Genomic DNA, 14,936 nt, shown 5'->3' with positions numbered 1-14,936 from the left:
GGAGGGATGATAACCTTTTCCCGAGAGACGCTGTCTGGCTCCTGGATCCTGAGTGTCCGCAGCCACAGAGAAGCAGCCCACCTCCCGAGCCCACCCACTGGCGCCAACCCCGTGTCCCGGTCACTCCCTTCGCTTTGACTCATTTCAGCCCTTTGTCCCTGCTGCGACTCTGACCCGGTCTGAGACCCTCCAGCCGTGAGCTGTGACCTGCAGCAGTTTTTACTATATGAGACGAAGCAGCTGTGACCTCATTTCTGACTTGTGTGAAAATCACAAGCTCATCCGACGTGTGTTTTCACACCGAGACTTCACAGACGGCCGCGCTGCAGACGGTGTGGGGAGGGTCCGGGGCCGCGGGCTCAGGCTGCCCCCTTGCCCGCCAGCCCCCCGCACGCGCTCGCAGCGGGCAGCCCGGCACAGGCTGCGTTCCAGGCGCCGCTCAGGGTCTCCCGGGGTGAGGAGCCCCTGCCCTGGCTCCGGGCGGTCTCAGAACCCCACCCCGGGCACCCTGCTCCCCGTCCTCCCTGGGGACCCAGGAGAAACCCACAGCCTCTGGCTTCCTCTGTGGGTAGAAGAAGTGCCACGGAGGAAAGCTCGAACACACGCCCCCGACAACTTCACCCCGCGCGGGATGCACACTCGCTCATTCGAGCAAACGTGTCCGAGGGGCACCTGCGGGGACAGAGGTAGGGGCGAGTGGGCGCGCATCAGGCCGGAGCCGCAAAGCCCCGCCACAGCCTTCGCTGAGCCGTTCGCAAACGAGCACCGGGAGCAAGGCCGAGCCTGCGCGGGGCCCCAGCCACCGTAAGTTAAGAAGGGACGAATATAGGGCGGAAGCAAAGGAGATGTCCTTCCTCGGAGGCGATGCCGCAGGACGGCTGCGGACGGGCAGCGGGGGGCCCTGCAGCCGAGGTGGCCGTCTGCTGGTGGAGGCCCCCAGGGCTGCGGGCAGCCGTCACGGGAGGGGGGCGGGAAGGTGGCGTCCCACCGTGAGGAGCCTTCGGAGCACGGTACCATCACGCGCCACCTCGACTGCCTCGCTGTGGGATTGTGGGAAAGACAGTCACCTGCCGGGAGACCTGGGTGCGGAGGGACAAGGGACTCCTGGGGCAATGTGGGCACTGGGTGCAGTTTGGTGATGGCGCCTTTCTGCTGCTCCTGACTCCTGGACTCTCTCTGGTCCTCCTGTGTGTGTGTGTGTGTGTGCATGCACACGTGTGCACGTGTAAGTGTGTCCATGTGTGCGTTTGCAGGCACGTGGGTGCTGGGCGACAGGGCAGGAGGGAAGAGTGGATGTTCCACGTCCTGTTTATGCTTCCACGCTTAGTACTAAAGGACTTCTGCCCGGTTGGAAAGTTAATGCCACGCTGAGGTGCCGGGATCAAAGGAGCGCGCATCTCTACCCCAATCGGACAGGTGAGGCAGTCAGGCCCGGACAGGCTTACGCCACAGCACGCGGCGAGTAGAAACGCCAACACCAGGGGCCTGATACCATATGTGTATTTTTTTCCTACCACTTCATAACTAGGCCTGGGAATTAGGCAAACGCAAGGTCCCAGATCTGTGACTGTGTCGGTTCCACTCTGCCTTATCGTCTCGCTTCCCCAGGGCGTGGAAGGGGGCAGCTGCTAGGTAAGGACGCACGCGTGCAGGCGGGCATCCACGCTAATGAAGGCACGGACACGCGGGCACACAAGCACGTGTATGTATGCTACTCGCTTCATGGAGGAATTATTCACCAGTTAATTCACGGCATGGGTGCTGCTGCTAGCTTTTCACGTAATATTTTTAAGGTACAAGAAATCTTATGACTGGCTCATAGGCAGAATTTTTCGCTTCTATTCTGTACCGAGCAGAAATCAACATGGCTTCACTGAGTTAGCAAAGCATTCACATCATCAGTGATGCAAAAGGTGTTGGCAAACTTTGCCCACGACCCAAGCTCGCCCATCGCCTGTTTTTGTACAGCCTGCAAGCTAAGAATGTTTGTGATGTTCTTAAATAGTTTGAAAAGAAAAAAATAGCATTTCATGACACATGGAAAGGATACAAAATTCAAATTTCGGTGTCCATAAATAAAGCTTTAACGGAACACAGCCATGCTCATTTACTCACAAAATCATCTGTGGCTGCTTCCAGGCTCCAAAGATAGAGTTGAGTAAGCACCAAAGAGACCATACGGCCCTCAGAGCCTGAAATATTTACTACCGGCCCCCTTTGCAGAGGGTCTGTTGACCTCTGTGAGCTCTCATCTAATTTTCAGCTCTAAAAACAGGCACAATGAGTTGTGGGGCCTTCAGAGGATACAAAACTGATGGCTGAACATCACATAACTTTAGGAGAGGTCAGTGTGCTGTGAGCCCAGAGCGTAAGAGTTTACTTAACTCTTCCTGTGCCCCCAGAGGTAAGAAGGTACGGCAAGGTATCGTTTGCTTTGAGCTTGAAGCTTTTGTGGCTTTTGACATATAAGGCAGTTTTAAAAATGTAGTTGGTTTTAATGAATGAAATTAATGACAGTTATCTTCAAACAAGAAGATGAATGGGTATGCTTGCCAAAAGGACGTCAGCTCTCTGGAATCATCTGTTTTTAATTCGTACCCCAGGGCCACTCGGGAACGTCCGCAGGGACCCCAGGGACAGAGACCAGTAACCCAAACTCAGAAGCGGAAGGTAAAGAAAGCAAGACCTGACCTGACTGGCCTGGGTGTCAGACAAAAGCTGATTCTTAGACCAAGAAACGGCCCATCAGGTAGGAGCTGTGGGCCAACAGTGGGCGAGAGGAAAAGGGTGGTGATGGCGTATCACCTGAGGGCAAAGGAGCAGAGGAGGGGAAGGGGACACGCGGCTGAGTCTCAGCACTTCTGCCGAGGAATCAAAGTCTCGCGTGTGACACGTTCCCAAGCAGAACTTCGGAGTTAGGGGGACGCTCGTGGCATCTGCGCCTCACGTTATCTGCGCCTGCACATCCCTGCCCCGTTCTCAGCACCGCGAATCTTCTCTGGTCACTGAGGAGCTTTCTGTACAAAATCACATATAAATGATAAAATTCTAGCGACGTGTGAGTGTGCATCTAGCACGCCGTTCACGTGCGTGCTGTTCATCTTTAAGAACCGAATGTCAGGGGCGCCTGGGTGGTGCAGTGGTGGAGCGTCCCACTCGTGCTTTCGGCTCAGGTCCTGATCTCAGGGTCATGAGATCGAGCCCCACATTGGGCTCTGTGCTCAGTACGGAGTCTGCTTTGACTTCTCTCTCCCTTTGACCCCCCTTGGGCTCATGCACTCTCTAAATAAATAAATAAAATCTTTTTTTTTTAAAGAACTTAATGTTATAATTTTCTTATCCTCCTTTTTTTCTTCCCTTTCAATTCTGAAAGTTGTTTGTTAACTGTCAGCTGATACGAGATTGCTTGTTTTGGAAGCATTACCGACAAAAGGCCTGCAGAAAGCCAGAGAGTAAACAGCAGAACTTACATTCTCTATGTGAAACCAGTATAAAGATGTGAAGTTTCTACTAATCACAGCACTATTTAAAAAAAGGTCAAAACTGGAGTCATCTGATGTGTAGATGAAGAAACACCCATTTGCAATAAAATGGAAATAACTATCAGTTTCCGTGATCTTATTGGAAACTTTGCTTGTTGAATGCATAAATATCTAACATTTTACCCGCGGCTATTCCAAATTAAAGGAAGGAGGGAGTAGATGCACAGAATGTGGCCTGCTTTCTCGTCCTTTCAGCCAAAGACACGTTCCAGAACGCATGTCCTTGGTCTTCTGAAAAGATCAGACACTTGGCATCAGACCGCCTTGTTGTGGGGTTTGCTGTGATCAGATGAAGAGGAAGCAAGAGTCCAGGATTTAACTGCTTCGATTGGCATCCCTTCTCTTAGCTGAAACATTATTTCCAGTTTAACTCCCCCCCCCCCAGAAACAGTAATGCTATTTTGTAAGTATTCAGAGAATACTTGTATCATTCCTTACCTTTTAATATTTACTCTGTTTTGCAGGACAGGCATAATCCCTGGTTTACGGTGTAACGAATAATCGATACATTTATAGTTTGGTGAATGAGAGAGTTATTTTTAGGTCTTTTCTTGGGGACAGTTGCAGATCTGTTCTGCAGCACTTTCTGTCCCTGGAAGCCAAGGAACAATGGTGTCAAATGTCTGGCGCGGCAGAGATGGGGGCTCTGCGCACAATGTGTGCTTTTCACCGCCGGCCCCCGGCGGCCACAGAGTGCTTACACCGTGCCGACCTCGTACCAGCGCGTGCCACCTGCTGCTCGGCTTTCGGGATAAAAAGAACTTGAAAACTCTCCAGGTTAAGAAATATGCAGTGAAATGCTCTAAAAAACTCAGGCAATAAAACATGATTATTCAGAGCAAGAAAAGGTGATGTGACACTAGATAAATAGGGAGAAAAAAGACATTCTAAGAGATTTATAAAAACAGCCTCAGGTGAACTCTCGTCAACTCACCTGCTGCTTTAACTGTTCTTAGATACGTGCTATTTGAGTAAAGTGCATACTAATATAGTTTTGGGGGGGTTATTTTCTTTTTTGAAAATCATTTCAAGACCATTTATCACGATCCTATAGTCAGATAACCATTTAATTTCATAGGGTATCCAACCGAAGAAACCGAAAATATCCTGTCTACTCATCCAGTGGAAGTAGATACTTTTAAAGATTGATTTATGAAAATTTTAAATCAACCACAATGGGTACTTGTGATCATCTATTTTTCTGTTTTGTTACATGAACCTTGAACAAATTGATAATTTCATAAGGAAATTATCGTAAGTAGGAAGTCAGCATTTCCACATCAAGGAAATAAGCTCACGTCTATATTCATATGTGGATGTGTTTTACAAAGTTCTCCAAGGGAAATCAGTCCCTTTGAATCTAACATAACGTTTTAAATCTTCATCACAGAGCCAACGTGGTGACATTTCCCACCAGTCCTGGGTAATCTCAGGGGTCCCGGTTACTGGTCCCTGAGCATCTAAGAGCATCTAACTGGTCCCCGGTTGTGAGATGCAATCTGCCAGGCGCTGTCACCGCCAGGTGCTGACCACCCAAGGCCGGCGTCACTCACAGGAGGTCGGGGGTGGGCTGTGAAGTCCCCTCTGTCTCTACGTCCCCGCAAGCCCAAACATGGCACATTCGGCGTCGTCCTTAGAAAGTGGTTTATCGGAGACAAAGCTTTTAATCTCCCCGAATACTCGGTGCCTTGTCATGGACCGACGATTTCACAGTGTCGTGATGGGAGCATGTTACCTTCCCCTCTGCGTGCCACGTGGGCCCAGCGCCGAGGGAGGATGGATGTGAAACGCATCGAAGCCGCTCTCTTCACACCTGCCTCAAGCGCCGTCTTAGCGGATGCCACTCATACCCCCAGGCGTTCACACCACAGCGCCCTGCTCAGCTCTCAAGGCCTCCCTGTCGCCTCAGCCACTCCGCTTGACCTTTGCTGACCCGGACTCCCACCACAGGCTCTGCCCCAGCTGCGTCACGTGCGGCCCTGGCCTCAGCCTCTGTCTCTGGTCCCCTCCGCTCTCCCTCTTGGCTGTGCAAACCACCCTCACCAGGACGTGCATCCCCGCTCTGGATGCTGGTGGCCTGGGCTGATCTGCCCGCGGCGGCTGGGCTTGGTATGCCACTGGGGTCATGTCCAAGCGACAGAGGGTTCAGTGTGCTACCCTGATTACCTGCTCTCGATGCTCAGGGCAGGAAGCCTGTTCTGCCGCAGGACCCAGGGCCACGCAGACTGACCGGGGCGCCTGGTGAATGCAGCACAGAGGACAGGGAAGGCCGCCAGGCTGACAACGTGTGGCCTGAGGACAACGCAGGGAGATGTTTGGAAAGGCAAATCTGCAGAGCTGAGAACCGATCCTGCCGTCACAGCCCTCCCGCCTCCCCTCTGCAGGCCTGCAGCCCCCACTTCAGCAGCACCCCTGCAGCCTCAGCCCGGATGTGCCACCACCATACCCATTCCCCCATGGCATGATCTCTCAGTCCCCGCCGTGCTCGGGACCCTCGGCGCTCACCCACCAACATGCCAAGACCGCACTCCTAGCTCGGCCTGCAAAATCCTCTTGCGATGGTTCTGCAAGGGGCAGAGCGACCCTGTCTTGCCCAACTCTGCCCTCGTCTCCCCGCTCCCTGCTGAGGCCCGCAAGCTCAGTTCAGAAGCCACCCCTGCCCCCGGCCTTACGGATCCTTCTCTCGGAGGCTGGCCCTGGGGCTCGAACCGTCCCGGAGAGCGCCTCGCCACACTGGTGCCCGCCCCCTGCACTCGCCTCCCAGTGGAGGAGCTCCACATTACCTCTAAGGCACCTAGAAATTATCTGCTCTGGGAACAGACAAAATCACATCTGACAGGTTGGAAATCAAATTAAATTCAACTCATAACGGGAAAAAGGCATTTGTTAAACAACAGCTATATGTTTTTTCTGTTCAAATAAATTTACTTCTAGGAAATGGACATGTCTGTCTCCCTAACGACAGTTCTTAGGATGGTGGTAGATTTCTGTGTTGTTGTATTGTGTGCACACGAGTGTGTACGGTGTGTGTGTGATGGAAGACTGCCCTTCATACGAGATACATCCAGACACATTGATAAATGGGTGTCTCTGATCTTCATACGTATCGTGATTGAGGCTTTCTCTTCTAAGTAATCAGCTCACATGCCCAGAGTCAATCCGCTTCTTCTTTCCCATTGGAAAAGGAACATTACATCCTGGGGAACACTGATGACAAGGGGACCCAAAGCGGCCTGAGCACAGCAAACGGACAGGCCACGGCCCAGCCTCCGTGAAAACGTGACAGCCTACCGATGAGACAACCGATTGCTGACCTGGTCAGTGCTGGACTGAGCGTGTCATCGATGCGTGAGGCAGCCCCCAGCAGAGACGTGTGTGTGGCCAATGACCTCACAGAAACACCTGCAGCTCCACTGGCCTGGGACGTACGTTCTGAAAAGCACCTGAGTTCTCGTGGGAGTCAGGAGGGCTGGGGTCACCAACGTACGTGGACAATGACAGAGTCCTGCAGTGCTCAGTATTTCTACCTTCTGTAGCCAAGGCATTTTCAGAGTTGAAATTACTATCATGAATTCATTTCATCTCTTTTTTTTTCTATTAGAAAAAGCACCAATTGATAGTGAAATTGCTTAACTGGTCAGCGAGACGGCCACACACAGGACGAAGGAGAAGGAAGCCGTCGCCGGGCTCTAACAGGCCAGAAGCAGGCCCGTGTCTCAGGACGGGTGCTAACAGCACGCCAGGGTTAAAGTGCTGCTTGAAAATTCAGCCGACAGCGGAAGCACAGCTCGGGGGCAAGCCTGTGAGCGGACTGGACGTGTGTGTTGTGAAAACACCCGGAGGGGAGCATTTCGTTAATGCAAACTATTAGCTACAGTACAAAATACTAAATAATCCACACATTCAAATGGCTGGGCCAAACTGCAAGTTAGCTATGGATACTCATTTTTGTCTGTGTTGATCTGTTAAATATTTCACCACGTTCCTAGTGGCGACGTGAAGACCTGTAGCCACTTCCATCCCAGGAGCGTCGGAGGTGTTTCCTGCCAAGGCTGTCATCCTATTTTGGGACATTCACAGACATGGGAACTTACTGCTGTAGGAGCAAAATACCCAATTTCGCCGGAGTGCCTCAGACCCCTGGCCCACTCTCCCCCACGAAACAGAGCAGGACAGTTTACTCGAGGTGAGGGCAAGACTCAGAACGGGCCCAGAGGCGCAGAGTTCAGAGCCTGTGAGGATCCCGTGGCAATCCACTGCCTCTGAGCTCTCCCAACACCAGCCGTCCCCGCTGAACCGAGAGTCTGGGGTGGGCAGCCCCTCTCGACGTGCCGGGGGGGGTGCCCGGGGGCATGCGACAGATCACGGTCCCCAGAGATTTTGAATGACCGTCTTGTTCCTTGGGTGCAGAGAGGGGCGGCTCTGGAGGATGTGGGGAGAGGTTTTCAGCGTCGGTAAGCATCGGCTTAGAGAAGCTGAACTTGAAGGTAATCATCCAATGATGACCACAATTCCTGGAGGTGGGAGAAGAAATCTCTGATGCCACAAAATATCGGAGGTCCCTCCATTCCTCAGCTGCCTGTGAGCCTGACATCTCCAGCGATTAAGGGAATCAGACACTAAATGCACTTTTCCCCTGGGTGGTGGAATGGGGTTTGATAAACACCCACACGCAAATGGTAGAATAAAAATGATTGTGTACACAGACAGCCCTGCCCCCTGGAGCTCAACATACGAACAAAATAAAGCCGCGGCCGGTGGGCGTCCGCCCGAAGAGCAGGGCACCTGCACCCGCGGAGACCGTGCAGAGTGGAGCCGCCTCAGCAGGGTTCACGGCAGCTGGGCGAGCGGGCGGCCCACACCCGCACCAGCCGGGAGCGGACCAACACACCAGGGGCCGTCCACAAGAAGGCGCGGAGCGCGGCCCCTCGCCCCCACTTGGACAGACCTTAAAGGCACCGTGCTAAGTGAGAGGAACCGGTGACAAAGGCCACAAGTATCACGTCAGCAAAGCCACAGACAGAGGATTTGTGGTTTCGGGGGCTGGACGCGGCAGGGAGGACGGGGAGCTGCCCGCGGCAGTTGCTTTCCCTGGGGTGACAACAAGGTTCTAAATTAGATTAGAGTGGACCTGGCACAACTCCATGAATATACTAAAAGCATTAATTTGCCCGATTAAAGCCGGTGAACTTTACGGTATATAAATTATATCTCCATAAATCTGCTGAAAATGAAAGCAATTAAGGAGGTCTCCATTTTACGGTGGTATCGCTTCAATATAACTTTTCAACAAACAGCAAAGAAATCAGAAGACAAAAGGGCATATGCTCAGATTTTCGAGGCAATTGAAAGAAGTTAAAACATGTTGAGTATTTAATTCCGAATGCCAGCAAATTAGCTGGTGATTACGTATCTACCAGAACATCTCGGGTGTCATGCAATGAAATAATTAGATCTATTATTTGTCAGAAGATTCTGTGCAAAAATTATAATCACAGGACTACTGAAAACAACTAAAAAGCTAGAACTCTAATAATTAATTTTCTAAAATGCGACCACCAAACAGTGCCGGCAAGAAGGATGCTGTCGGTTTGAGAATTAAAGATCTAAGTGTAGCAGGCGTCTCTTCTGGCTTCTCTGCTTTGAACTCCTCTGTCTCCACTTGGAAACACGCTCCTTCCACTGAAAATCCCCTTTGCAGGGACTGGCGCACTCAACAAGCAGCGGGTGAGAAGTGGCCCTCTAGGCTCCCCCGTTAGGTGGGGTTGGTCTTCCAGCTGTTAGAGTGCTGTGTGCTCCTGCCTCCGGAGCATTCCGGGGATGACCTGCTGGTGGGGAAAAGGCAGCAGCATGTTGCAGCGAACGTGTTTATGACCTCCAGCTGAGGGGGCTGCAGTGGAACAAAAAGGGGCCCGATGACCGGAGGAGGCGGGGAGGCAGGACAAGCCAGTGTCCTCATGCCGAGACCACCGTGTTACTGACTTCCTTCCCCCCAAATCGCTGCCCCGCAGGTATGACAGTCTGCATCTTACAGGTGCCCGTAGTGAGGCCCAAGGAGGTCAAGGCGGAAAACACCCACTTATTAAGCGGGTGTTATCCTTATTAAGGATTTGAAGCTGGTTGAAAAGCAATGTCCAGGAGTGTCCACTGTTTGGTCCACGGCTGTCCCCCTGCACTCACACAAGATGCAGAATGGAGAGCGTCCTAGTCTGGTCCCCGTTCAAACCCGAAGGAAGAAAACACTGGTCTATTTTCTGTCTTTGAAGTTCCTGCAAGTGCAGGCTCCGAGTATGGGAGGTAGCTCCAGTGGGGCCTGGAAATTATGCCAGATGGTTTGGAAGGAGTATTTTGCCCGTTTGAGGATGTCGGAGCTCAGATTTGTTCGCCTTCAGGAAACGATCACTGCTGTTGTCCAGTCCCGCCTCTGCACCCCGTTACTTCTGGTCCCATGCAGATGTCACTGCGGAATGCCCGACCACCTTCGCCTCCCCGGGGGATGCCCACTCCCGTAGCCACAGAAACAAGTACTGTTTTGGGTTTTGCTGAGTGTGGATGTTGTCACTGCTGATGTCCTAAACAGGGTAACTGCAGCAACGACAAAACCCACGTGTTCTCATTGAGCAATTCTACCCACATTCTTGTCCTCTCTTGCCTTGGAGAAGCTACATCTCCCAGAGCCCTACTGCCCCACGGAAGCAGCGTTTCCAGGCTTGTGAACGGCTGCTTCATCGGGGGACAGCTGGCAAAGAACACTTCTCTCCTGGCTCGAGAACCTTGCTGAAGAGAGAAGCAGTGGCAAAAATAAAGACTCGAAAACTCACATTTTTGAAAATAAACTAGGGTTCTGAAGCACAAAAATAGCATTCTACTTATATTTTGAATGTCAACGTACGTACTTTCCCCTTTATAAGCTTTGCCGGAGCCGACAGCCAGCTACTGGGCCCTTCCCCGCACACTCCATGACTGGACCCCAGCTGAACCCACTGCTCAGTGAAGGGTCTGTGTGGGTGGCTTAGAAATTCCCACCTTTGAAGAACTTATGCCGCGTTTGTACAGTATTTCAGAGAGATAGCTCCTTGAGTGAGTCGAAGTGCCGCTGATCGTCCCAGGCATCTAAACTTTAAGGACCATTTACTGGAAGCCAAGGAGCGTGTGCATAAGACATGACTGTGTTCCTAACGTCTGAGCCCTTGGCATCTGCCCCCCGACCTACAGGGCAGTCTATGGTTCCCCGATTTTCTCTTTGTTCTCACGCTTCCCCCCATCACCCCGGCCGGCTCCTCACCCCCACATGATCACAGATATTCATTTCTTTCGTTCAATTTTGATGAAAATGAGGAAGAATGACTTGGGGGACCGAGCAGCACCCCTGCACAATGAAGCACATTCCTACGTAGGGGAGAAGCTGAGACCAGAACCTGCCGTGCAGGAGAGAAACGCGGGGCGGGGGGGCGGGGGCGCCCACGTCCTGCGGGGTGAACGTCCTGCTCTCCTTTCCCAGCCCGCGGTGCCAGGACAATAATACCGCGCTCCGCTCCGCAGGCCCTCAGGGCCCCGGCATCCGGATCGCACTGAAATACGGAAGCGCTTCAGTCTTCCGTCCGGGCCCACGGGGGCCGGCAGCAAAGCTCAGAAGACCTCCACCCACACGCTCCAGCACGCGGCCGAGCGGGGCTCGCTCTTCGCGTACGGAGCCGCCAGGTCCCCCGGCCTGCCCGCCGTGCCCGCACACAGACCGACCGACCTCCGCCCACGGCCTCTGAACCAGCTGGGGGTGGCTCGGGGCAGCCCTGCCCCCCTCCCTCCGTGCGTGAGTGTGGGCACGTGTGAGTGTGTCGTGCACGTGGGAAGGAGGGTGCGCATCAAATTCCACGCCACTGTGGTTGGGGCTGCATCCGCTTCCAGAAAGAAGGACAAAGCTTGTCCTGAGATCCCCCCGAGGTCACACAGCATTCGGGGATCCCTGCTGCGTTCAGCTCACGCCGGCGTCCCGTAGCCGCCTCTCCACCTGCGGCGGCCGTGCTCTGACACAGCGGTGTAACACCTGCTCACGTCTTCGGCTCTCACAGCTCCCGGGAAAAAGAAATTGAACATTAAGATGTGATTTTTTGAAGTAATTTAAGTTAAAAAAACTTTCAGCTAGAGGCATGGGTAAGACCCCTTGGTGTTGGAGAGACAGGGAGAAAGGCGGAGCGTCTTCCTATGTACACTTTATATACTTCGGAAAGTCCTGAAATGAGATGGTCTGAATGCACCAGGTCCGTCTAACAATACCTTCCAGTCAGGATGTGCCTAAATTACCTGGACTTCACTTGCTGGCGAAGAACACGCCCACTCTAACGGCCTCCGACCTCCCGGCACCCCGCCGCGTTCATCACCTCGAGGAGCGGCCCGCCTGCCACCAGCATCACTGGTACAGGAGGTCACCTGCCAGACAGACGGAGGACGGCTTCTCTGGATCTGGGAGTGTCCAGGAGGCTTGGGGGGCCCAGCAGTGACACTCCACTCGGAGCAGGAAGCCTGGGCTGAACAAGGACCTCCTTTCACGTGACCCTTTAGTGGCTGCGAGCCAGGGAGCTGCGGGACGGGCAGCGAGGACTGAGGACCACTAACAGCCCTCCTGGCACATCACACATCGCAGCTCCAAGGAGAAAACCGGGCAGAACGCAACTGCAAAGTGGGACTCAGTCACGGCCGTGGTGTGGACAGGAGCAGGGTCGGTCGGCGTGACGGGTAGGGACAGCTGTGGGTCTGGCAGGATTTGGCCGGCAGCGCTGCTAAACCCAGAGCATAGTGTGCTGTTTTATTTTCCTTTCTAAACACGTCATTTCTTCAGTTTAAAAAATATGGACAGTAACGCCCTTGGTGGAGGTGAGGAAGTGGGGAGGCTCACCCCATACGGACTCATGGCAGAGACACGCAGCCCTTCCCTCAGCGGGAGAGGCGGACGAGAGGGTGATGGAGAGGTGTGCATGCGCGCCGCTCTGCCCGCCGGCGGGTCCCGTCCTCGGGCCCCAGGCCCCTGGACGTGTTTGCAGGGGTGGAGGCTTCGGGAGGGGACGGTCCACCGCCGCCCTGCAGCTCCGGGGTTCACTCTGCAAGTTCAGGCTGCGGGTGAGGCCTAGTGGGAAACGGTAACTTTTACTGACGGGAGCCAAGCATGCTCGTTCATCAGGCGCACAGCCGCAGGTCAGAGGAAGCGGTCCGCGGAGAGGGGCCGGGAGGGTCATGCGTCCCCGGGCCTCAAGCTGGGGCCCATTGCCGGCCACTGGCCGAAACCCATCACAGCTGCTATTTGTAAGGTCTGTGTTCCCCCTTTGTTCTGGAAGTCCATCAGTTGTCCTATTGTGGCCTGGATGGCCTCAAGTGACTCCTAGCCGCCCATTTTATGGTGCAGGCCAGGCCCAGTGGGCTAAGAGCGCCGGGGGCCCACCGTCTGGCCTCTGAGCCTCCGGACGCCCAGCGAGTTCCCTCGGGGGGCGAGCCTCCGCCGGACCCGGAGCCGCCTTCCGGCACACGCTCAGCCACCGCACGTGCCTGCGCCCCCCGGCCCCCGGCCCCCCTCCCGGCGCAGCACGTGCCCCCACCTGACCTCCCCTGCAGACCGCGCGGGGAGGTGCTGGGAACGGTGTGCGCCTCCCTCAGCTCTAGGATGTGCACGACGGCACCCTCCGCTCCTGAAGGTAGAAGGCTGTTAAGAAGCCGCCAACTGGCCCTGCGGTGACGGGCCGGCGAGGCCTCGGGGAGCGGAGAGGCCGGCAGGGCCTGCCGTGAGGGCAAGGACGTGCCCAGCGCGGCGCCCCGCACCCCTGTCGCTGCGGCCCCGCCCTCCTCGCAGTCAGTGGGGGCGCCCGTCTCCGCACGACGCACCAGAGGGGGGACCGAGCTCCTTCTCCCGGAGCCGCCACTCCCCACCGGGGTTGCGTGGCCCAGGGTTTCCCCGTTATGGGGAATTTATATGGAAAAACTACAAACCCTATCTACGGACAGACCGTTTTTATGAAAACGCTGGAATGAAGGTAGTCTTAGCAATTCCTAATTTCAAAGAACAAAAGCAACCTGCAGTTTCAGAGATATTTTGCCGGTGGGAAGAACACTTACCCACACGGGCCTGTGTACACACATGCACACGCACCCATGGGCACGCGTGAGCACACGCACACACAGGTTCTGATGCACGATGCTCATGCACATCCCTCGCTCGGCAGCGGCCCCGAGGCTGAGCTCCTCAGCAGTAAACAGCTCAGGTTTAGGACGAGTAGTCTGGGTGGCACTGTTCTCAGAATACAGCGGTTTGCAAGTCTGCCTTAGAGAGAGGAGCGGGCAGGGCAGCAGGGTGAGTGGGTCCCTCGGATCACTGCATTGTCACCAAATGCTCCACAAGGAGACAGTCGGCCACGTGGAGCTCCCCTTCCACGGGCGCCAGGGAGACAGACAACACGCAGTGTGCGGTGAGCCAAACCCCTGGCCGCGGGAGGCAGCGTCTCCCCATCCTGGCTCCCCTCCTCTTGGCCAGACAGGGCCGTGAGATAGGCCTGTGTGCTGGGGTCGCGGGACCACTTCTGGCCTAGGGAGCCTAAGTGTTAGTGATGGACGCTGTCTCCCTGCAAGATATGCCCCCTCTGGCTGCCCCCTGCCACCCCAGCGGCAGCGGCCTGGGTCTCCGGGTCACTGCTGGGGCTCAGCTGCCCGACCCTGCTGGGCTCTGACATGGGTAGAGCCCCACATCGAGCTCTGAGATTCTGGTGTTTGTTTGGTAGGCTGGCAAGCCCACCCGTCCTAATGCAGCTCTCTGCTAAGTAGCCGGTCAGAGGAGACATCCCTGAGAAGGAGACATTTGGGCCCAGATGGGAAGGGGTGGGGGCTTGCCGCCCAGATGTCTGGGGAAGAGTGTTCCAGAGGGAGGGCACAGCCCGTGCAAAGGCCCCGTGGTCCAGGGGTGGGTGAGGGAGGAAGGGGAGTGTAGGAGGTGCAGTCGGAGGCCCCCGGAGCCCCCAGGGGCCCACAGACTGTGGCAAGGGCGGCGGGGCTCTGGGCAGGGAGGGGTGCGTGCTCTTCGAGGAGGCAGGCGTGAGGGCGGGGGTCCGGACGGAAGCAGGGGCCAGGTGGGGCTCCTGGAATCATCCAGGTGAGTGCCGATGGTGGACCACGGTGGCCGTAGGTCGGTGGGTGAGTGCCTATTCCAGGAGCTAGACAAGCTTGCGAGGGTCCCGCGACGTTAGAGACCAGCGCTGCTCGCAGAGGAGCACCAACACCCCTCCCTGCTGCCCACGCGGCAGAGGACAGAGGCTCCGGGTCCTGCCGAACGTGTCAGTTGTCCCTGGGCACCAGCCATTATCGTCTCTCCCATTACCCTCCTCAGATGGTGTGTCTGCAAAACGGGCCTCAGAGCCG

General features: G+C 55.1%; 1 protein-coding gene across 2 annotated transcripts in view; it reads right to left on the bottom strand.

Moving 5' to 3' along the window:
- MBP (myelin basic protein) overlaps positions 1-14,936 on the bottom strand; it is an 88,713-nt gene that overhangs the window by 46,670 nt on the left and 27,107 nt on the right. The window contains exon 1 of one of the 2 annotated variants that reach the window (XM_078060164.1): positions 6,052-6,337. The exons of the other annotated variant lie outside the window; for it this stretch is intronic. Coding sequence (XP_077916290.1) covers positions 6,052-6,322 — 271 coding nt within the window. The 5' untranslated portion in view covers positions 6,323-6,337. Of the gene's footprint in view, positions 1-6,051; positions 6,338-14,936 lie in introns of those variants that run through there. 2 annotated transcript variants of the gene reach the window in all.

This window comes from Halichoerus grypus, chromosome 13 (assembly GCF_964656455.1).
Source record: "Halichoerus grypus chromosome 13, mHalGry1.hap1.1, whole genome shotgun sequence".
Classification (NCBI taxonomy): domain Eukaryota; kingdom Metazoa; phylum Chordata; class Mammalia; order Carnivora; family Phocidae; genus Halichoerus; species Halichoerus grypus.
This window is presented reverse-complemented; position numbering and strand designations above follow the sequence as displayed.